Raw genomic sequence first — 24237 nt, forward strand, 5'->3', positions numbered from 1 at the left:
ATACCCACCTTGGTTTCTTCTTCCTAAATGCAGCGGTATCCATCATTTTATAATGATTCAGCCCCTCCTTTTCATTCCACTTTCAATAATTTACTCTCCAGCAACAATTTTTGGGAAGGGCTAAAACTCCATTTCAAACTTTTGAAAATTTTACAAGAATAAAATATAGAAGAAAAAAAATTTGGGGAAGGGCTTAAGCCTTCCCCTCCCTCTTACTGTGTCCGCCAATGCTCATAAAATCTAGCGTTACTCAAGAATGTGGACATCTTGAGTGGGACGTAGGGAATATTAACGATATTCTAGCTTATAAATTTGTTTGAACTAAAAAAATCTGATTTAAATAATACTCCCTCCGCCCTATAAAAATATGAGAAATATGTATGGCACGAGAATTAAGACAAAATTAGTAAAGTAAGAGAGAGGAGGAGAATAGTATGGTAAAGTAAGAGAGAAGAGAAGAACGGTAGTTAAAGTACTGTTAGTGGATAGTAAGACCTACATTATTAAATCGATATATAACTTTCCAAAAATGGAATGCACATATTTTTGTGGGACGGATGAAAATGGAAAAATGCAAATATTTTTATGGGACGGAGGGAGTATTAATTTGTTGAAAAAGGTTCTATATATAGGTCCATTTTTATATTAAATGTAGTATATATAGTTATCAACATGTTTTTTACTTAATAAATGTTACAAATATGAAAATGACGGTGGATGATACTTAGTAGAATTGCACGGCGTAGCAAACTATTTGCAATGGAAATTTTTGGATGTAATCATCGATTTTCTTTGTGTAACGTTATAAACTGAAAAATCAATACTACATCAATAATTTTATTTAAAAGGTTTTTATTTATTATTAATATACTAAATTCATCTGACAAAAATAGTGAGATATTTATATTTTGTTACAAGAATTTAGTTGGCGTGTAATAATTTAAATTGTAATAGCAAAATAGGAGAATGAATATAGGAGTATGAAAGAGAAAGAGAAAGAGAAAGAGAAAGAGGGCGAGAGGGAGCAAAATAGGAGAGATAGAAGGATCTAAGTCACAAGGAAAGAAGAGAATTAATTATTGTCAAAAAAAAGAAATATCTCACTTAAGCTAGGACTACACAAAAAGGAATACGTCCTTAGACGGGGACGGAGGGAGTATTGATAGCGGTTAGCACAAAGTTTTGATACAAAGAGAGATGCTGAAAAAGAATTATTGAAGTATTGTTTATTTGTAAAATGTGTTACACTTTATTAGAGAAGAAAATTTATTATAATTTGTATGCAAAACAAAATGAAAAAAACAAATCTACGTACTTTTTATGGACAGTAATATGTCTGTTGATAATTCTATTGAATGTTAATCAGATGCTCTGGAGTCTCATTATGTTTCCCACTTTTACTTGATATAAGTTTTATAAAATGTACTCCCTCTGTTCTCTCATAGTTTAGTCATTTTTCTATTTCAGAAAGTTTCATCATAGTTAAGTCATTTCCATATATAGTAACTTTTTCCTCTTTCTTACTTTACTCTCTTACTTTATTCTCTGCACTTTATCCACTTTCTACTTTACTTTCTCTAACTTATTTTATTTATTTAATACACTCAATATCTTTTTCTTAAACTCCATGTCAAAAAGTTTCTCCTCAATTATGAGAGAACGGAGGGAGTAGATGAATGTGGGTTATATTTTTATATATTAAATTTATAATAAAATATATGTGAGTGAAGGGAGATATAAGTGTAGTAATATTAAATACTTTACCGAAAAATAGTAAAAGTGAAGTGATGTAATTAAATAAAGAACATCTTAAAATGGTCAATAAACTACTTATTTAATATAGTGTAAGTTATCTCCAAAGTCAAGTAGTGAGACGTTTTAATCAAATATTTGAATTGGTCAAAAATATATATACGTGTTTAATAGTCGTCTCCAATGACAAGTCTAAGATGTTTTAATCAAATATTTGAATTGGGCAAAAGCTATATACTTTAATAGCGTCTCCAAAGTCAAGTAATGAGTTATTTTAAGCCAAGCTTTTTTTCATGATAATTATACACTTTTCATTCAGCTAAACTCATTCATTATGTCGCCTCTGCAACTGATCATCTCTATTTTCCTACTTCTCCCACCATCACCACTCTCCGCAGCTCTACATGCCAAACCGGGATGCCTGGACCGGTGCGGAGATTTACTCATTCCATATCCATTTGGCGTCGGGCCAAAATGCAGCCTCAACCCACATTTTGACATCAACTGCTATAATTCCACTGACCCTCCAAAAGCTTACTTCTCCATTATGAAAAAACAAGTGATTGAATTCAACCAAACTTACATTCGGCTCCAAAACCCCTACATGATTACAGCTTGCTATGATCTGTCAACGGAAGATCAACATACTATGAGTGTGAACTTGTCGGGAACTCCCTATATGTTTTCGTCTGACAACGTGCTCACTGCCATCGGGTGTGATGATATGGTGCTGCAATCCAACGGAAGTTCCACCCTTGGCGGCTGCTCGGCATTTTGTTCTGACAAGAGTGATGCCGGCTTCGGAGATTGCCTATATAATGGTTGTTGCCATCAATCACTCGACGGTAATTGTGTTGAGTTTTGTTTTGATCACTTTCCAACTTATCATTTGCATTCTAATCTTATGTATATGTATAAAGACTAAAGTCCAAATTTATTCTCTTATATTTGCTCTAAAAACTTTTTGATCCTACGTATTAAATGTATTACCTTTTTGGTCTGAAATAATATGTTTTGGTCCCAATTAACATTTTTCGTTAATTTTAAAGGTCATACTCATACGTGTTTTGACCAAATGACTTATATGGGTAATGTGTTTAACTATTCCAAAATTAGAAAGTTCATAATTTTCTAAGAGGCAGGAGTACTTTTTTTTCAATCTCATAGTTTCGACAATTTCTGATGCACAATCAAAGATGGAATTGAGGTTGGGAAATACAAAGATAATAACCACCACTCTCTACACCAAACCGAGCTAAAGACGACATCACTCGGAAGAATGTAAAAGAGATAAAGGTTAAGAACTCACCACTTCTGGAGAAAACCAAAAGATAAAGAAGTCAAGAGATTAGGCAATTGGCCAAAATGATATTATTCATCAAAAACGTAGTCTACCACTTTTTCAATATCTTTTACAATATAAAGTCATGAACTAGAACTCATGACTCTTCACTTTTCATGATGTTTCATTTTCCATTATTTATTAACCAATTAAATAAACTTTGATAAAACTAAATAGGACTCCTCATTTCCCTTATTCTCTTCATCTTCATGTGCATTAATTTCATATACAAATTTCAGTTTTCCAAAATTTGATTTTTACTCACTGTCACAGGAGTAAGTTTCTTGGAAGCAAAACTGGTTGACTTGAGCGGAAGGTCACAACGTAAAAAGCTTTTCCAATGCAGCTATGCCTTTATCCAGGAGAGGACAAAGAGGAATGAAACCGTATTTTCATATCCTTTGTACTATCTGAATAACTCAAAAGCATTGGAAAATGATAATTGGGCATCTGCAACAAGGCCACCGGTAGTGCGCTTGGACTGGCTCGTTGGGGTTGAGAACTGCAGCCGAGCTATGAATTCCAACACTTACGCATGTGTAGACGAAAAGAGTGTTTGTGTTGATTATAGACATTCCTATGGGGATTTTATAGTTACAGGATACACATGTAGCTGCGTGGAAGGGTACGAGGGAAATCCTTTCTTACCGGGAGGATGCCAAAGTTAGTTTCTCTCTCCAGTTCTATTTATTTCAAGTTTCCATATTCATCACATGATGTTTAGCTATCTAGTACTACCTCCGTCCGCATCTTCTTTTCATTATTCTCTCTCTTACTTTACTATTTTTCGACTTTAACTATTTACTACTCCCTCCGTCCGTGATTAAATGTCACATATTTGATCGGCACGAGTTTTAACAAATTGTTTGACTTTATTAGTAAAGTGGGTAGAAAAAGTTGGTGGAATGTGTGGCCTATTTTTTTATATTGGTTTTATAATAAGATGTGCGTGTGATGAGTTAGTGGAATGTAGAGTCCACTAACCAAATATTAAAAAAGTGAAATGAGATATTTATTGGCGGACGAACGAAAGAGGAAAAATGAGACAATTAATGGCGGACGGAGGGAGTATCATTTTTACAAAACGAGTGGAGAAAAGTAAATGTGACAGGTAATGTTGGACGGAATTAGTATTACACTAGTTAATTTCCCATTTCTTGCCTCATCTAATTTGCTTCTTTGCCAGCAATAACTTCCTCTTCAAGTTCAATTGCCAAACCTGGATGCATGGATCAATGTGGAAAAGTATCGATTCCATTTCCATTTGGTGTAGGTCCAAATTGCTACTTGGAGCCATTTTTTGATGTTGTTTGCAACACAGACACCAACCCCGCGAAACCCTACCTCCGTCTTTTAAACACTGAAATTCTTCAGCTGAACTCATCAAAAGTTCTTGTCAGCCATAGGAACGTGTCATCGAATTGCTACAATTCGTCCGAGTTAGACTATCAACTTGAGCGGAGCTTGAAAATTGACTTATTGCAAACGCAATATAGATTATCAGATGAGAACTGGATCACCACCATTGGCTGCAATGTTATGCTTAACACGGTTATTGGACGAGACAAACGAAGTTCTATACGCAGCAGCTGCGCAGCCATATGCTCTGACGGAAATATCGATGATAATGGTAGAATTTCCGTAAGTTGCGAATATGGACCAACATCTTATGCAGGTGATGGGTGTTGCAGGGTACCAATTCCAAGAGGTAATAATAAGTTGATGTTTTCGTTTCTAAAAAGAACTCAATACATATTATGGGTAGAGTTTACTTTGAAAAACATTTCTTTTATTGACACAACTACATACTACTCCCTCTGTCCCATAGAAATAAGCACTTTAAAGTTGGCACGGGTTTTAATGAGTAATTGGTAAAGTAAGAGAGAATGAGAAAAAATAGTTGAAATTGTGTAGTGGGTGGTGGGACCATAAATGATAAAGTAAAAAAGAGGGAGAAAAAGGTTACAATAAATGGATATGGACTATTTCTATAAAACAGATGAAAAAGGAAATATGGCCTATTTCTATGGGACGGAGGGAGTAATATTTTATGTAGTTTTAGTTTCGTAAGTTAAAGTGAGAGAGAATAAAATATACCCCATCCGTCCTATTAGAAATGAAATACTACTATTTATTTTTTGGCACAAGATTTTATATAGTGTTGCTTTGTGAGTTGATGAGAAGAGAATAAAGTAAGAGAATGAAAAAGTAGAGATGATATTGTTTCTATTTTTGAGAAAACATTTCATTTTTAATGGAACAACCCAAAGAGTAAAACGTTTCATTTTTAATGGGACAGATGAATTAAATAATCATATTTTCAATTTAGAAAATGGGTGAGATGTCCAAAACATGAAAATAAGTCACTTTAAGGGAGCATTTAAATGGTACGCTTCTTATTAAACCTGTACACTCTCTAAGGGTTTGTTCAGTTTCCTAGTTTTCTAAAAAAAAGATACTCCCTCCGTCTAACAATAGGAATCACTCTTATGGGCACGGATTTTAATAAATGTTAAAAATAGTAGGTTGGAAAAGTTGGTGGAATATGAGGCTCTCTTTCTTACATTGGTTTATAATAAAATGTGAGTAAAGTGAGTTATTGGAATTTGAGACCTAATACTTACCATTTATAGTAAAAATGAAGTGTGACTCTTATAGTGGGACGGATGGAGTATTTATAAGCTCATATAGTTATAAAATCTACTCTCTCCCATCCGTCCCATAAAATATGTGCACTCCTAATTTATTACCCATATATATCAATTTATTTACAATTTATACCAGCATCAAACACTACTAATAATGTAGGTCTCAGTATCCACTAACACTACTTTAACTACCCTTCCCATCCTCTCTCTTACTTTACCAATTTTATCTTAATTCCCAGTCTCATCCTCTATCTTACTTTACTAATTTTATCTTAATTCTCAGTCATATCAATTGGTCATATTTTTATGGGATGGTGGCAGTATATACTATCTTAACTAAGAAATGTTGCAATTATTAGAAATTAAAGTGCTTGACATAAGTAAAATATATGTTATCATTTGCAGGTACAAATTACCTCGAATCAAATATGACTAATCTAAGTGAGCCACGGACAAGTGTCAATATTTCATGCAGCTACGCCTTCATTGCATACGCTCAAAGAAGGAATGAAAATGATCGTTATGGTATACGATTTTGGATTGTAAATAACTCAAACCCGATGCAAAATCGTGTTCGGCCGAGCATGGCATTGGATTGGAGGATTGGAGTGTTGAATTGCAAAGAAGCACGGCAGGATCTCGCTAACTTCGTATGCCGAGATAATAGTGATTGTGTTGATTTTGATGCTACGCTTGGAGGGTACCTTTGCAACTGTTCCAAAGGATACAGAGGCAATCCTTACCTCAGTCCAGGGTGCCAAGGTTAAATCTTTTGCCTCGTTATGCTATATATAATGATTTATTTGAAAATTGAACTACAAATACATGCTTTATCAAATTACAACTAGCTAGTGATTATGTATCTAGCAGATATTGATGAATGCGCTGATGATTCAACTAATACATGCATCTCAAATTCAATTTGCGAAAATGCTCCGGGGACGTTTCACTGCTTGTGTCCGAAAGGGTATATTGGTGATGGGAAAAGAGATGGCACAGGTTGCATCCTGCAGCCGCCATCCAAAACCAAGATGATTATCTTGACAGGTAACAATATAATGTTCCAACTCTCATATCAATCAGATATGCTGCTCATTGAGTTTTACTTATCTGAAAATTTTTTGTTAATTTTCTCACTCTTATGTTTGCATGTAGGTATAGGCTCTGGAATGGGGTTTCTGCTTCTAGTCTCGGTGTTCTTTTGGTTGTATAAATTGTTGCGAAAGAGAAAGGAGAAAATTGTAAAAGATAAATTCTTCAAACGAAATGGTGGCCTTCTCTTGCAACAACAGACCAATGAAGGTGCGCTTGGAAAAACAAAAGTTTTCCCTGCAAAAGAGTTGGAGGTGGCTACAGATAACTTTAATGAGAGTAGAGTTATTGGGCAAGGAGGCCAAGGCACTGTCTACAAGGGAATGTTATATGATGGTAAGATTGTTGCGATAAAAAAATCAAAGTTGGTCGAGGTGAATCAGTTGGAACAGTTTATAAATGAAGTGGTGATACTATCGCAAATAAATCATAGGAATGTGGTCAAACTATTGGGGTGTTGTTTGGAGACTGAGGTTCCTCTGCTTGTTTATGAATTCATGCCAAACGGTACACTTTTTGATCTAATTCATGATCCAAGTAGTGAATTTCCATGTACATGGAACATGCGTTTAAAAATTGCAGCAGATATAGCAGGGGCGGTAGCGTACTTACACTCTGCATCTTCTGTGCCTATCTATCACAGGGATATCAAGTCCAGTAATATCCTCCTAGATGAAAAATATGTTGTCAAAGTATCTGATTTTGGAACATCGAGGTCTGTTGCTACAGATCAGACTCACTTAACAACTCTGGTTAAAGGCACGTTTGGATATTTAGATCCAGAATATTTTCGGTCCAGTCAATTCACAGAGAAGAGCGATGTTTATAGTTTTGGGGTAGTTCTTGTCGAGCTTCTTACAGGGCAAAGGCCAATATCTCTTGATAAAACAGAAGAGGAAAGAGGCCTAGCGAGCCGGTTCCTTGTATGCATGGAAGAAGAATGTATGGACATGATTTTAGATCCGCAAGTACGGGAGCATGGAAGAAAGGAAGAGGTGACCCTAGTTGCAAATCTTGCACAAAGATGTTTACACTCGAAAGGGAGAATGAGACCAACTATGAAAGAAGTTGCTACTGAATTGGAAAGTTTTAGGATGTCTGAAATGTCGAGTGGTGTTAACGTTGAATCAGAAGATGTGAGATCTTTTGAAGATATGTCGGCGATGATTTCAGACACTGAGTATACATGGACGAACAGTTACAAGAATGCTTCGGCATAATTGTCAGACACACATCCGTTAGTGTTATTTGATAGTGCATCATAATATAGACGCATTTATAGTAGACTCAAATAAGATGATCAAGATTTGGTTCTATGCAATCTCTGAGATTGAAGATTGGAATATTGTTTAAGTTTTTTTTTTCTATCAAATGTTGTGGATCTTTTAGATTTGTGGTTTGTTCCTTGGGTTTAGCTACTTGATTTTTGTTATTGTGTTAAATATCGAAGTTTAGAGTCTAATGAATGAACAGAAAGAGAATTATTACTGAATGTTTTTTTTATCTCGATTTAGCTTTTATATTTGTTTAATGTTATTAGTCTAATTCACACACAATTTGATCCATCTTATGATGTGAATAAACATGAAAATATACATCAAATGATTCCATTCTCATTAACGCCCTGTAATTTTTTTGTTGGGGGAAGGTATTCAAACAATTTTAATACTAAAGTTATTGTCTTAGAATATGTATTTTTTTTGCCTCGTTGCAGATGTTCTTGAGGACTTTAGTAGCTCACCTTCAAGTAGAATAACATATTGCCTAAAATCCACTTGTGCTGCTCCTGTGAAATAAACTCAAAGATAAAAAAAAAAAATCAACAATATCATGCCAAGATTTGGATCAATTAAGGATGACATCTGTCTATTTGCTGGAAGCATAAGGAAAGAAGACAATTCTATTTTTGAATTTTGTGCTGTAAAAGTCATAGCTAGTTTCTTGAAATGAGGAACCAAAATCTCATTTTTGTTTTTGCTACTGAAGTCGGTTAAGGTGAGCTAATCGACTTGTAAGCCTATAAATATGTATTTCATTTGGATATGTAGTAAGGCATGAGATATAGAAAAAGCTATCAATTTAGAAATTAAGTTCTCCACCTCTTTGAGTGAATTCTGTCTCTCTCCGAGTCTCTTGAAATTCATATTTGCAGTCAAACTTTTATTTGATCCAACAAATTGGCATCAGAGCCGATGGCGAGCACCAGCGTGGCGTCAGTAGGGCACATGCCGCTGCCCCGTCTTACCATGACGAACTACGACAATTGGAGCATCCAAATGCGAGCGTTGCTTGGTGCGCAAGATGTGTGGGAGTTAGTCGTGACCGGTTACGAAGAACCGAGTCAAGTTGAAATCGAAGCCATGTCTCTGAATCATACAAAGGCATTGAGGGAGAAGCGTATGAAAGACAAGACCGCTCTATATCTCATGTTTCAAGCCGTAGATGAGTCAGGCTTTGAGAAAATTGCCGGTGCCACGACATCAAAAGAGGCATGGGAGACACTGTAGAAAGTGTTCAAAGGCGCTGATCGAGTCAAACAAGTACGGCTCCAAACCTTACTAGGTGAACTAGAGGCCATGAAGATGAAAGAGACAGAAGGAGTCTCTGATTATATCACTCGTGTTCAAACAGTGATAAATCAAATCAAACGCAACGGTGAAAATCCAGCCGATGTCAGGGTCGTAGAAAAGATTCTACAATCATTGACCGAGGATTTTGAGAACATGGTGTGTGCAATTGAAGAATCAAAGAATTTAGAAGAGATGACTATTGATGATTTAGCTGGATCTCTAGAGGCACACGAACAAAGAAAGAAAAAGAAGAAGCAAGAATCGCTCGATGAGGCGCTGCAAGCCAAGGCGACAATCAAAGAAGTAAAAGCCATGTATGTGCAACACAATCACCAAGAGAGAGGCAACTTTGGTGGTCGCGGTGCTGGTCGTGGTAGAGGCTGTGGTAGAAGCCGTGGGAGAGAAAACTACCACGATGAAAAACAACAACCAACTCAAGCTCAACAAAATTGGCGTGGCAGAGGACGAGGTCGTGGCAGAGGTGATCGAGGTCGTGGAAGAGGCGACCGTGCATACCGTCCTAATGTTGATTGCTACAATTGCGGCAAACACGGACACTATGCAAGATATTGTAGATCTCCGAGACAGGTAGAAGAGAATATGAATCTCGTGGCTGAAGAGCAGGGAAAAGAAGATGGCGTTCTTATGATGGCATATGATGACACCAGTCTGAGACCGACATAGTGTGGTATCTTGACACCGGTGCCAGCAATCATATGTGCGGACGCAAACATCTATTTACGGAGATGGAAGAAATTAAAGATGGACATGTATCGTTTGGTGAATCGAAGTAAAAGGCCAAGGTAAAATCAATTTCTTCCATAATGGTGAAGAATGTACTATTGAAAATGTTTATTATGTGCCGAATATGAAAAGCAATATTCTGAGCATGGGACAATTAATGGAGAAGGGCTTCTCGGTTTACATGAAAGACCAGTTGATGCAATTAAAGGATAAACAAGGCCACTTAATTGCACGTGTTGAAATGGCCAAGAATCGCATGTACAAACTCAATTTAAGGTACGTGCAAGAGAAGTGTTTGAAGACAGACATGACGAACCAAGCCTCAATATGGCACTTACGGCTCAGGCACTTGAACCAAGATGGCATTAGAAAATTAGCCAAAAATGGTATCGTCCATGGGCTACCAGATATAGATTACTCAAGATCATTCTGTGAAGGATGTGTACCCAGCAAACAAACAAGAAGTCCCTTTCCTAAAAGGGCAGAATATCGTGCGAAGTGTATTCTTGAGCTGATACATACAGACATATGTGGTCCATTCACACCCGAGTCATTTGGAGGAAAAAGGTATTTCATCACTTTCATCGATGACTGCACAAGGAAGACATGGGTGTATTTTCTTAAAGAGAAATCTGAAGCATTTGAGACTTTCAAGAAATTCAAGATGATGGTTGAAAAGAGGACGGACTATCATATTAAGGCATTGCGGTCAGATAGAGGTGGTGAATACATGTCAACCGCCTTCACCAAATTCTGTGATGAACAAGGAATAAAGAGATATCTAACAGCGCCCTATTCGCCTCAACAAAACGGTGTAGCAGAAAGAAAGAATCGAACCATTCTCGACATGGTTCGGTCAATGTTGAAAACCAAGAACATACCTAAAGAATTTTGGGCAGAAGCAGTGCGATGTGCTGTGTATGTGCAAAATCGATGTCCTCATGCAAAGTTGATAGATCAGACACCTCAGGAAGCCTGGAGCGGAATAAAACCAACAGTGTCACATCTCAAGATATTCGGTAGTGTAGCCTATGCGCACGTACCGAATCAAAGAAGAACCAAGTTAGATGATAAAAGCAGAAGTTATGTGTTCATTGGGTATGATGAGAAGACGAAGGGCTTCAGGTTATTTGATCCGATAGAGAAGAAAGTGATTATAAGCAGAGATGTGCATATGAATGAAGAAAGTACATGGGACTGGAACAACCAAAATACAGTAGCGCATGAAGAAACAAAACCATCAACCTCTACACCGATGATTACGCAGGCAAATCACTCAACAACCGAAGATCAAGAAGAGCCAAGGTAACCAAGAATAAGAAGTTTGCAAGTTCTGTATGATACAACAACTGAAGTACATCTAGTATGTCTCCTAGCAGATTCTGAAGATATTACTTTTGAAGAAGCTGTGAGAAATAAGAAGTGGCAAACTGCAATGGATGAAGAAATCGCTTCTATTGAAAAGAATGACACTTGGTAACCGGTTGAGTTGCCAGACAATCATCAACCCATAGGAGTTAAATGGGTATACAAAAGGAAGATGAATGCTGAAGGCAAGATTGAAAGGTATGAGGCGAGACTCGTTGCGAAAGGGTATCGACAAAAGGCGGGGATCGATTATGATGAAGTCTTTGCCCCGGTAGCAAGAATGGAGACAATTCGACTTCTATTATCACTTGCAGCTCAATACAAGTGGCCGATATATCAAATGGACGTGAAATCAGCATTTCTAAACGGAGTGCTTGAAAAGGAAGTATACGTGGAGCAACCACCTGGATATATGAAAGCCGGAAAGGAGACAAAAGTGCTAAAGTTGAAGAAGGCACTCTATGGACTAAAACAAGCACCTCGAGCATGGAATACCCGAATCGATACATATCTCAAGAAAAACAGGTTCGTGCAATGTCCATATGAGCATGCACTTTATGTGAAAGAAAAAGAGGGCAATCTGTTATATGTCGCTTTATACGTTGATGATCTTATATTCATGGGGAATAATGAGACACTGGTAAAAGAATTCAAAGAGGTCATGGCTCGAGAATTCGAGATGACAGATTTGGGATTAATGAAGTACTTTCTTGGGCTACAATTTAGACAAGATGCAACGGGAATATTTGTATCCCAAGAAGCATATGAGAAAAGTATCCTGAAGAAAAATAAGATGGATGATTGCAACCCCGTATCAACACCAATGGAGCTCGGTGCAAAACTTTCTAAGTTTGAGGGAGGAGATCGAGTAGATGCCAACAAATACCGAAGTTTAGTTGGAAGCTTGAGATATCTGACATGTAAAAGACCTGGCATTTTATGTAGTGTTGGTGTGGTGAGTCGATTCATGGAAGAACCAAAGTACTCGCATTGGAAGGCAATCAAGAGAATTATGCGATACATCAAGGAACGGAGACACATAGATTGTTTTATTCAGAGTCAAATGAATACAAATTAATGGGCTACTCTGATAGTGATTGGTGCGGAGATGTAGATGACCGGAAAAGCACCTCAGGTTACGTGTTCTATTTGGGAGACACGGCATTTACTTGGGCTTCCAAGAAACAACCGGTTGTGACATTATCAACATGTGAAGCAGAGTATGTAGTAGCATCATGGTGTGTTGGACATGTATTTGGTTGAGAAATTTGCTACGTGAGCTAAAACTCCAGCAACACGAGGCGACGTAAATCCGAATCGATAATAAATCAACAATTGAGTTAGCGCCTTGTAATTTTTTTGTTGGGGGGAAGGTATTCAAACAATTTTAATACTAAAGTTATTGTCTTAGAATATGTATTTTCATACCTTTCATTAGGTAAAGTTCATTTAGTAAGAAAGCGGAGTCAAATTGTGTGAAAAATTAAATAGTCACTTACCTCAATGAAAAATTATTTAAATAAATTCAATGAATTAGTATGTCATTTAATTAAATAGTTTCATTTATAAATATGGACAAAGTGCTATGGATATACATATCCATAACACTCGTTGCAGATGTTCTTGAGGACTTTAGTAGCTCACCTAGTCACCTTCAAGTAGAATAACGTATTGCCTAAAATCCACTAAAACATGTCATTTATTATTGCCGAAACATAAGAAAACTGCAGACGTCCATTACCCATTTAGAAGCTAGAAATGGGCTTTAACAAATCGGCCCATAAACTATCACGTATTGGCCCTTAACATAAAATTAGTAATCTTGATGCAATTAATGCAACAGTATTCTACAATGATTTGAGAATTTACTACATTTATAAGGTGGAATTGTCAACAACTAATACATTGAATTTTCAGCAATATATAGTTATATTGTTGCTGTAATGAAGCTTTCACATCGGTGTAGGTATAAGTTAATTTTCAGGGACCACGTGTATTCACGCGGCAAAGACTTTAAACACTTTTTTATTGAACATGATAACGTGTTGAATGAAAAGAAAACTGTCTGTACTTTTCAATTTTTCAGGGACGGAGGGAGTATGTTATTCAATACTATTCTCGTCTCCTATAAATAGAATCTTTTGAAAAGACAGAAGTTTTAATGCAAAATTGGTAAATACAAGGTAAAGAAATTTTCTAAAACTAAGAGTTTATATTTTTTGAGACAGGACTAAAAAGAAAAAAAATCTATTTTTATAGATAGAAGGGAGTAATATTTTATAGAGTAAAGGTCAAAATTGGTCCTGAACATATAGTCATTTTACGATTTTGGTCCTAAACATTATCTTTTGGATTTTTTGGTCCTGCACATATGGACATTTGATCATTTTGGTCCTCCATCAATATTTCCGTTAAAAACTAACGGTCAACATTATCTTTTGGATTTTTTGGTCCTGCACATATGAACATTTGATCATTTTGGTCCTGCACATATGGAATTTCGATCATTTTGGTCCTCCGTCAACATTTTCGTTAAAAACTAACGGTCAACGGCCGATTTTTGACTAAAACAATGGGTTGGGTCGGGTCGTGTTTGGGTCGGGTTTGGGTTACACGTCAAGAAAAAAATAATTTCTTAAAATCTAAGCATAATATTTTCGTTAAAATCTAAGCATAATATTCTTAAAAAATTAATTAATATTTTTTAATTAATAAAATTAAAGTATAGTATTTTTTAATTAATTTTTTCATGAATTTGAAGAAAATATTATGCTTAGATTTTATTAAAAATAAATTTTTAATTATTTAATTTTATTATATAGATTTAATATTAGTATACTTTAATTTTATTATTTTGATTAAAAAATGATTATTTTAATTTGGTAATTTTTATTTTATCGTGTAATATCATGTTTAAATCGTATAATAACATCATGTTTTAGTCGTTATAATATTTTTAATCAACAAAAATAACTAAAAATTAAAGTTTTATAATTTTTTAATTAATAAAAAATAATTATTTTTTTTCTTAACGTGTAACCCAAACCCGACCCAAACACGACCCGACCCAACCCATTGTTTTAGTCAAAATTCGGTCGTTGACCGTTAGTTTTTAACGAAAATGTTGACGGAGGACCAAAATGATCAAAATTCCATATGTGCAGGACCAAAATGATCAAATATCCATATGTGCAGGACCAAAAAATCCAAAAGATAATGTTGACCGTTAGTTTTTAACGAAAATGTTGACGGAGGACCAAAATGATCAAATTTCCATATGTGCAGGACCAAAATGATCAAATGTCCATATGTGCAGGACCAAAAAATCCAAAAGATAATGTTTAAGACCAAAATCGTAAAATGACTATATGTTCAGGACCAATTTTGGCCTTTACTCTATTTTATATTGAAAACATGAGAACATAAAAATTAGGAGCCTATAATTAAACACGATCCTAATTTGACTATAATATAAAATGATTTGAAACAATTCTAATTAACTTAAGTTAGGGTCCATTAATTTAATATTAATGGTGAAATATTATTGTGTTTAAAACAAGCTTGACCCTTGTCAAAGACTGTGTTCTTGAAATCGATTAGCGTAGAGCACTCATCGAACGTCACCATCTCATATATTTCGATTATTTCAACGGAATTTAGTTAGCACATATACAACATGCATAATTGTAAAAGTATCCACAATAGTTTTCGCTCATTCATAGCCCAGCCACAAACTTCTCCTGCCACATTATCAGCACTAAAAATCCTCCAGCCACATCATCAAGACAAACAAATAGCCTAGCCACATCACTCAAAATTATATAAAACAAATAATTAATAATGGAAGCACCAATTAATAGGATGTGATGAAGAAATCTAGCGTATGGTCGGAAAAAATTAGAGAATTTGATGTGATGAAGGAAGAGTAAACAATGGAAGCACCAATTGATAGGATGTTGTATCCTATCGATCAGCAATAGAGCACTCGAACGATTACGAAGAACAAGAACGATTACGAAGAACAAGATAAACCCTAGTTGAGGTGCTAGGGGGCGATTTCCGCCAGAACCGGAATGAGAATAAGTTTATACTTTATTTCTCAATGAATCAAAATACTAGAGAATTCTATAATATATAGAATTCTAACCCTAAACCTATCTTGCTAATTAAGCAAGATAATTAAAATAAAAGATTACAAAAGATATGGAGAATAAATAAAGATAACTAATAAAAATAAAAGATACGCTAAAATATTGGAGATGATCTTCAGCGAGATTTGCTAGATCGAGAACCCTATCACATCCCCACTCCACCAAAATATGTGTGTCCATAGTTTTCCAATTTGCAATATTCCTTAATCTCTTACTATTAATTATCCTCACTTTACTTTTACTATTTCTGGTAATGAATCTCACATTCTCCTATTTCATTTGTATTTATATTTCACTAATTCACTTTTATTTACATTATGTTATAAAATTAATATATAAAGGTGGGATCCACATTCGACTAATAATTTCAACTCCCTTTCCTTTATATCTCTTAAAACGTGTGTCAGTTCAAAGTGAGATATATGAAAGGGGGATAGGATAGAGGGAGTATCTAATTCTGAAAATTCAAATCCATTTTCTAATTAAATAGCTTCTCTCATGATCTCTTCCTTATCGATATCCTCTAATGGTATTTCCATGTATCCTTAGAATATTTAAGTTTATGCTCAGGGATAAGGTGCTAAACCACTATGCTTAACTATATTGGTTTTTTTTTATAAAAATTCAATAAGTTCCATCTTAATACCAATACTACTATTAATTAATCAGTTCTCTTTTTATACCCTATATATGTATAATATACTTATAATTTTCATTCATAATTTTATTTAAAAGAATTCAGTTTCTTTTATATCTTTGAAATATTCCAATGGGTGCTACTCCGTTCGTTCGCCATTAGGAGTCTCATTCCTTGACGGCACGGGTTTTAAGAAATGTTAAAAAAACTGGGTGGAAAAAAGTTAGTGGAATAAGAGTCTCATCTGTATATATTAATTTTAAATGAAATATGAGTGGAATGAGTTAGTTGAAAGTGAGACCCTATTACCATTTATGGTAAATCAATTCACTTTAATAGTCTAAGTCGTCTCCCAAGTCAAGTAGTGAGATATTTTAAGATTTACTTATACACTTCCATACAATCATTCAACTAAACTCTTCATTATGTAATAATCAATACCATTAACCTTCGAATTGCCCCCAACCTGGAAAGAGCACATGGAAAAATGTTTAAGAAGAGCTCGAAATGATTGAAACCTTTTCAATTAAAATGCAGTATCAGAGAAAGGTGGCAAGGCTGTAGAGATGGTCGAAATCCTAAATGATGCTAATTAAATAGCTTCTCTCCTCTCTTCCCTATCGATATCCTCAACTAGTATATTTCCAGGTATCCTACAAATTTTTAAGTTTATGCTCGGGGATAAGGTGCTAAACCACTATGCTTAATTATATTGGTTTTTTTTTTATAAAAATTCACTAAGTTCCATCTTAATAACAATACTATTAATTAATTAATTAATTAGTTCTCTTTTTAAACCCTATATATGAATGATATAGTTATAATTTCATCTGCCAACAGTTTTCATAATTTTATTTAAAAAGAATTGAGTTTCTTTTATATCTTTGAAAATATTCCAATGGGTGCTACTAGACAAAATTCTATATATTACACCGTATCAAGGGGACATGTACATGGCCACAACAATTACAATTTTACTTAAATTTGAATACTAGTTCCATAAGTATTTTAGTTTCCCATGATATTATTTGAACTCTTGACCTCGGAGCAGGTGCTCAACACCACGCTAGCTAATGCTAATCATTTTGCTTTTTCATAGTTTTATTTACAAGAATTCAATTATCTATGAATATTCCAGTATTGGCTGCAACCAGCTACTATAATCTATTAAAATTCAAATATTTGAAATAATTACTCAATATAAAAAAATAGTCGTAGTGGTGAACAACATGAGTTTATTGCAAAATTGTTTAGTATAAAACAGATAGAGATAAATAGTGGTTGAAATATATTATTAGTAGAAAAGAGTCTCACATTAATAGAGAAAAAAACTTTGAAGTTGATAAAAACAAGACTATTTTTCGCAGACGGATATATTAAGTCTGTCTCCAAAGTCAAGAAGTGAGATGTTTTAAGCCAAGCTATTTTCACTTATACACAACACTTGAGCTACACACTTTCATTCAGCTAAACTCTTTCATTATGTGTCTGCAACTGATCATCTCTATCTTCCTACTTCTTCCCCAACTACTCTCCGCCGCTCTTCATGCCAAACCGGGATGCCAGGACCGGTGCGGGGATTTAATGATTCCATATCCATTTGGAGTCGGCCCAAATTGCAGCCACAGCTCATATTTTGACATAAACTGCAATTCTTCCACTGACCACCCTCCAAAAGCTTACCTCTCCATTATGAAAAAACAAGTGATTGAATTCAATCAAACTTACATTCGCCTCAAAAACCCCTACATGATTTCGGCGTGCTATGATGATCTGTCAACGGACAATCAACATATCCTGACTATGAACCTGTCGGGAACTCCGTATATGCTCTCGGATGTAAGCGTGCTTACTGCCATCGGGTGTGATGATATGGTGCTGCAATTCGAAGGAAGTTCAGTCCTTGGCGGCTGCTCGGCGTTTTGTGCTCACAACAGTGATGCCGCCTTCGGAGATTGCCAGTTCAATGGTTGTTGCCATCAAAATATCGGCGGTAATTGTGTGGAGTTTTGTTTTGATCGCAATCCAAGTGAAAAAGTAAATATTTTAACGTTACAATAACTCATACTAGCAGACTAACAGTCTCTAATAGATTTGTGTACAATTAAGGATTAATTATATAATCTATCATATCTTTTTTTATTTATCAATTAATACAATTATCACGTATTTATTTGTATCAATTTATCAAATACTTCCTACTTTCCATTGATGTTGGAGATTAAGAAATAAATATTTGATGAGTTAAATGTACTGCAAATAAAGGAGGAGAGAAAATAAAGTAAGAGTGATATAAAGTATAAGAGAGATGGACTGTGTTGTATTTTGCAAGAAAAAAAAAGTAAAAGAAATGACCCAAGTGTAATGGAACAACCCAAAATGGAATATGTTCCAACACTAATGGAACAGAAAGAGTATTTATTAATTTAGAGATAATTTACTATTTTAAGTACTTCAATTCCTCCTCCATTTTTCATATTTTTTAATTTTTTTTTCTCCACACAGTAATGGTGCATGTGAGTTTCACTAATCTCTAACATTATAACTATTTCTTTTTCAATCTTATATTTTATGACTTTCGCATTGCTGTCTCCAAATTTCCGACTATTTTAGGACAAGGAGGGAGTATATAAATTCAGTTTTCAAAAATTTGATTTTAACAAACTGTCACAGGAACAACTACTTTCTTGGAAGCAGAACTGATTGATTTAAGCCGAAAATCACAACGTGAAAAGCATTTCCCATGCAGCTATGCCTTTATCCAAGAGAGGACAGGGAGGAATGAAACCGTATTTTCATATCCTTTGTACTATCTGAGTAACTCAACAGCATTGGTAAATGATGATTGGGCATCAGCATCAAGGCCACCGGTAGTGCGCTTGGACTGGATGTAATAATATTTATATTCTTATGTGACCTATGTATCTATTGGTTTAAAATTAAGTTCAAGTTCATAATATTAAAAGCTAAAAAAGGGATTCTAATATTAAAGACGACACTGTGATGGATCGGTTTCGATTAAAGAATTAGAATCGGGTGTATTGATAACCCTCTTCTCCCACCTCTAATTATAATGTTATAATATAATACCTATATTATATACAAAAAGAATAAATATATGTATGTATAAATGAATTGATTATATATGTGTGTTGTCGTACATGCATGCATTAAGTTGACTATAATTATGGCAGTTAATTGTGAATTAACTGTAATATATGCATAAGTATTGCATGTATATGAATGTATATAGACGTGCATATGTGTAATGTGAGGAATCAGTTTCTAATCAGTTTCAAAACTGATTCTACCGATTCGGTGTGTCGATTTCCATATTAGATCAGTATAGTTTCCAAATGGAAAGACACCTCCGTTGATCCCTTCACGAAGAGTCACTTCTCGCCTATATAAAGAGATGTTCTGTGCATGTTATCAACACACCAACAAATGCTTACAGTGTACAGTCGGCATTACACATATTTATACACATATATATACAAAGTGCTCTTGATTCCTTATCCATTAAAGGGATTAAATAGAAGGCTTGAGGTCAAGGAGAGGATAAACATCAATAAGCAGCTTAAGGGGAAACATCAAATAGTGGATCCAACCCTACATCAAATTAATAAGCATGGATGGAGGTTGGTAATCTATCTCCAATTTATAGTGTATTAATATGGTTGAATTAATTCAAATCTAGAATTAGATTTCATTATCGAAATCATTAAAGTTGAGATATGGCTAACAGTTGGTATCAGAGCCAATCTAGATTTGGTTAATTAACCATTTATGTGTTTTCAAAATCGAAATTTGAATGGTCTTAAATTTTTCGATTACGGTTAAATTTGCTTCCGCTTATGTGTTGGGTAATTATTTTATGAAATGATAAAACTATATAAGGTTTTTCTACCCTTAAAGATTTCAATATTTAAATAATATATGACTTGTTAATCACCAAAGTGGTCTTGTTATATTGCATTTAATTATTGAGCATGATGAATGTTAGTTAATTGATCATGATTAAAGAGATGCTATAAATGACATTAAAGTTTGATTGATCAATTAGATTATTATCTATATACTTGGAGATCACCCAAAGGTGGATCATTGTATATATTTAATAATACGAAAGGGATTAATCATGTCTACTATGTGTCTTATGTAGTATGTATACCCAAAGGCAACATGCTTATTTGATATATGTATGATTTGATTAATTATTAAAGTAAATTTTTAGCATCGTTGAAAGTATGTGTATTTTAAGTATTGCCCAAAGGTTACTTGAATGCATGTTATTTAAGGTATTACTGTTTATGAATCTGTATTAAAGTCTCAAGCACTAATAGATAAGCATGTATAAATGTTGCAGCCTAAGCGAATTTGTATGCATCGGCAAACTCTGTCATTAAGTTCAATGGGCAAAAGTATGGTGAATGGTCAGAACAGATCCGGTTTTCACTGGGTGTAATGGCGTTGGACCATGCCATATTAACAGAAGATGAACCCTCAGCCATAACGGATGAGAGCTCCGAAACTGAAAAGTCTCAATATGAGACTTGGGAGCGATCTAACCGGTTGAGCCTGAATCTTATGAGGATGACGATGGCAGAAAATTTTAAGCCATCAATGCCCAAGACAGAAAGTGTGACAAACATGTCTAACTTGGCGGCAAAGCTAACGACCTTGGGAATGGAGGTTCATGAGCAATTTGTGGTCCGGTTTATCATGAACTCCCTACCTATTGAATTTAGCCAGTTCCAGGTGAATTATAACACCATTAAAGAGAAATGGGACTTTAAAGAATTAAAGGCTATGTTGGTTCAAGAGGAAGGGAGATTAAAGAAGATGAATGGCCAAGTTGCGAATCTCATAGGTCATGGAGAAGCCAGCACCAGTAAAGGAAAATCAAGTAAGAAGGACAAAAAGAAGGATAAATGTTTTCTGAAAGGTCCGGAGAAGAAAATCCAAAAGGAAAGGAAGTGTTTCTTTTGCAAGGAAACAGGACACTTCAAGAAAGATTGTCCTAAAAGGAAGGTCTAGTTTGATAAGAAAGGTAAACATAATAGTCTTGTTTGCTTTGAGTTAAATCTTATTGAAGTGCCTAATAATACTTGGTGGTTAGATTCTGGTGCTACTACTCACGTGTCTCATATTAAACAGGGATTCAATTCGATCCAACCTATAAAAGGGGTTGAACAATATTTGTTCATGGGAAATAGGATGAAAGCACTGATTGAAGGCATTGGGACCTACAGATTGATCTTGGACACAGGATGTCATGTAGATCTTAAAGATTGTCTTTATGTACCTGAATGTGCTAGAAATCTTGTTTCTGTAAGTAGATCGGATGATTTAGGTTTTAAAGTTAAGATTGTAAATGGTGTATTCTCTTTGTATCGAAACGATTACTTTTATGGTAGTGGTACTTTGTTTGATTCACTTTATAGATTCAATCTTGATGCAAAGTTTAGTGAATCCTTATTTAATGTTAAAAGTCGAGGCATTAAGCGTAATGCGTCAAGTGAAAGTTCAGCTTTCTTGTGGCATCAAAGATTAGGACATATTTCCAAAGAAAGGATTATGAGGTTGATAAAGAATGAAATTCTTCCTCAATTGGACTTTAGTGACCTAAATATGTGTATAGATTGCATTAAAGGAAAGCAAACTAAACACATTGTAAAGAAATTAGCCACGAGAAGCACTCAGCTTCTTAAGTTAATACATACTGATATATGTGGTCCTTTTGATGCTCCTTCGTGGGATGGTCGAAATACTTTATCACATTCATTGACGATTACTCACGTTATGGATACATATATCTACTGCATGAAAAATCCGAGTCAGTGAATGTGTTAAAGATATTCATTGACGAGGTGGAAAGACAGTTAGATAGGAAAGTCAAAGTGGTGAGATCGGATCGAGGTGGTGAGTTCTATGGAAAGTATAATGAGACTGGACAATGTCCGGGCCCATTTGCAAAGTTACTCGAAAGTAGAGGCATTTGTGCACAGTATACAATGCCCTGTACTCCGCAACAGAATGGTGTAGCGGAAAGGCGGAATCGTACATTAATGGAAATGGTTAGAAGCATGTTAAGTGGTTGTACTTTACCCCTTTCATTGTGGATTTATGCTTTAAAGACTGCGACATATATGCTTAATCGGGTTCCCAGTAAGGCAGTTCCTAAGACACCTTTTGAACTGTGGACGGGAAGGAAACCTAGCTTAAGGCATATTCGTATTTGGGGTTGCCCAGCAGAAGTAATGTTGTATAATCCACATGAAAAGAAACTTGATTCAAGGACCGTCAGTGGATTTTTCATTGGCTATCTGGATAAATCAAAAGGGTATACCTTCTATTGTCCTAACCATAGTACGAGAATAGTTGAGACGGGAAATGCTAGGTTCATTGAAAACGGGGAAATTAGTGGGAGTGGTGACCCTAGAAAGGTGGAAATTCAAGAAATCCACGACAAAGTTCATCCACATGTTGTTGCACCAAATGTTGTTGTTCCTATTGTCTCACAGACAAATAACACAATAGAACAACATGATAATATGCAAAACTCACTAACCGAAAATGAAGTAGATGAATCTGTCACAATTCAAGAAGAGAATAGTGAACCACAAACTTTGAGGCGATCAGTAAGGGAAAGAAGATCTGCCATTTCAAATGACTATGTGGTTTATGCCGTTGAAAGTGAATGTGACTTAAGCCTTGATGAAGACCCGATCTCATTCCGACAAGCCATGGAAAGTGAAAATTCTGAAAAGTGGTTGATTGCCGCAAAAGATGAAATGAAATCTATGGGTGATAATAATGTTTGGGACTTAGTAGAATTGCCTAAAGGTTCTAAAACCATTGGTTCTAAATGGATTTTTAAAACAAAACGTGATTCGAAAGGTAACCTCGAAAGATACAAGGCTCGCCTTGTTGCCAAAGGCTTCACCCAAAAGGACGGCATTGACTATAAAGAAACCTTCTCTCCAGTTTCAAAGAAGGATTCTTTAAGAATTGTTTTGGCTTTGGTGGCTCATTATGATCTCGAGCTACACCAAATGGATGTGAAAACCGCCTTTCTAAATGGAGAACTTGAAGAGGAAGTTTATATGAACCAACCAGAAGGATTCTTGGCAACAGGACAAGAACAGTTAGTATGTAAGCTGAGGAAGTAAATATATAGACTAAAACAAGCTTCTAGACAATAGTATATAAAGTTTAATGATATCATTGTATCATATGGTTTTGTAGAAATCATTGTTGATCGATGTATCTATGTTAAAATCAGTGGGAGTAAGTTTATAATTTTAGTCTTATATGTTGATGGTATTTTGCTTGCTGCAAATGAAATGGGTATGTTACATGATGTAAATAAATATCTCTCTAAGAACTTTGAAATGAAAGATATGGGAGATGCATCTTATGTGATCTGAATAGAAATATTTCGAGATAGGTCACAAGGATTATTAAGTTTATCTCAGAAAGGATATATAAATAAGGTCTTAGAGAGATATAGAATGGAAAAGTGCTCTGTAGGAATTGCTTCAATTCAGAAGGGAGACAAGTTTAGTAAAATGCAATGTCCTAAAAATGAATTGGGGCGTAAGGAAATGGAAAGAATTCCATATGCATCAGTGGTTGGGAGTTTGAACTATGTTCAAACATGTACGCGGCCGGATATCACCTTTGCAGTTGGTATGTTGGGTCGATATCAAAGTAATCCCGGAATGGATCACTGGAAGGCTGCAAAGAAAGTCCTCAGGTACTTGCAAGGCACCAAAGAGCACATGCTTACGTATAGAAGATCTGATCATCTAGAGGTCATTAGATATTCAGATTCAGACTATGCCGGGTGCGTTGATAGTAGGAAATCAATGTTTGGCTATTTGTTCCTTTTAGCCAATGGAGCAGTATCATAGAAAAGTGGAAAGCA

At 35.1% G+C, this 24237-nt stretch overlaps 3 protein-coding genes across 5 annotated transcripts; all 3 read left to right on the forward strand.

Annotated features, from left to right (window-relative positions):
* The first annotated feature begins 2076 nt into the window (after window positions 1-2076).
* Window positions 2077-8303, forward strand: LOC121783990 (wall-associated receptor kinase-like 10). 2 transcript variants are annotated; one of them, XM_042182170.1, is made up of 6 exons: window positions 2077-2597; window positions 3368-3757; window positions 4281-4802; window positions 6148-6504; window positions 6613-6789; window positions 6898-8303. In XM_042182170.1, exons 1-6 carry the CDS (start codon window positions 2087-2089, stop codon window positions 8052-8054), a joined length of 3114 nt encoding a protein of 1037 aa, XP_042038104.1. In that variant the 5' UTR covers window positions 2077-2086; the 3' UTR covers window positions 8055-8303. The 2 variants fall into 2 exon arrangements, with proteins under 2 accessions (XP_042038104.1, XP_042038105.1); XM_042182171.1 differs by having other exon boundaries at window positions 4368-4802.
* A 9402-nt stretch (window positions 8304-17705) lies between these two features.
* On the forward strand, window positions 17706-19208 carry LOC121784599 (wall-associated receptor kinase-like 8). Of its 2 annotated transcripts, none has more exons than XM_042182765.1 (2): window positions 17706-18341; window positions 18978-19208. In XM_042182765.1, exons 1-2 carry the CDS (start codon window positions 17787-17789, stop codon window positions 19005-19007), a joined length of 585 nt encoding a protein of 194 aa, XP_042038699.1. In that variant the 5' UTR covers window positions 17706-17786; the 3' UTR covers window positions 19008-19208. The 2 variants fall into 2 exon arrangements, with proteins under 2 accessions (XP_042038699.1, XP_042038698.1); XM_042182764.1 differs by having other exon boundaries at window positions 17706-18297.
* Window positions 19209-23821: 4613 nt separating this feature from the next.
* On the forward strand, window positions 23822-24223 carry LOC121785253 (secreted RxLR effector protein 161-like). The gene has a single exon (XM_042183639.1). It carries the CDS (start codon window positions 23822-23824, stop codon window positions 24221-24223), a length of 402 nt encoding a protein of 133 aa, XP_042039573.1.
* The last annotated feature ends 14 nt before the right edge of the window (window positions 24224-24237 follow it).

The sequence above is a fragment of the Salvia splendens genome, chromosome 21, assembly GCF_004379255.2.
Source record: "Salvia splendens isolate huo1 chromosome 21, SspV2, whole genome shotgun sequence".
NCBI lineage: Eukaryota > Viridiplantae > Streptophyta > Magnoliopsida > Lamiales > Lamiaceae > Salvia > Salvia splendens.

Bases quoted from the DNA above. Each gene is read 5' to 3' on its own strand.
- LOC121783990 (XM_042182170.1), top strand. From the start codon at position 2,087: ATGTCGCCTCTGCAACTGATCATCTCTATTTTCCTACTTCTCCCACCA. The intron at 3,758-4,280 runs GTTAGTTTCTCT...CTTCTTTGCCAG, and splicing joins CTTACCGGGAGGATGCCAAA to CAATAACTTCCTCTTCAAGT. The intron at 6,505-6,612 runs GTTAAATCTTTT...TGTATCTAGCAG, and splicing joins CCTCAGTCCAGGGTGCCAAG to ATATTGATGAATGCGCTGAT.
- LOC121784599 (XM_042182764.1), top strand. From the start codon at position 17,787: ATGTGTCTGCAACTGATCATCTCTATCTTCCTACTTCTTCCCCAACTA. The intron at 18,298-18,977 runs GTAATTGTGTGG...AAACTGTCACAG, and splicing joins TTGCCATCAAAATATCGGCG to GAACAACTACTTTCTTGGAA.
- LOC121785253 (XM_042183639.1), top strand. From the start codon at position 23,822: ATGGAAAAGTGCTCTGTAGGAATTGCTTCAATTCAGAAGGGAGACAAG.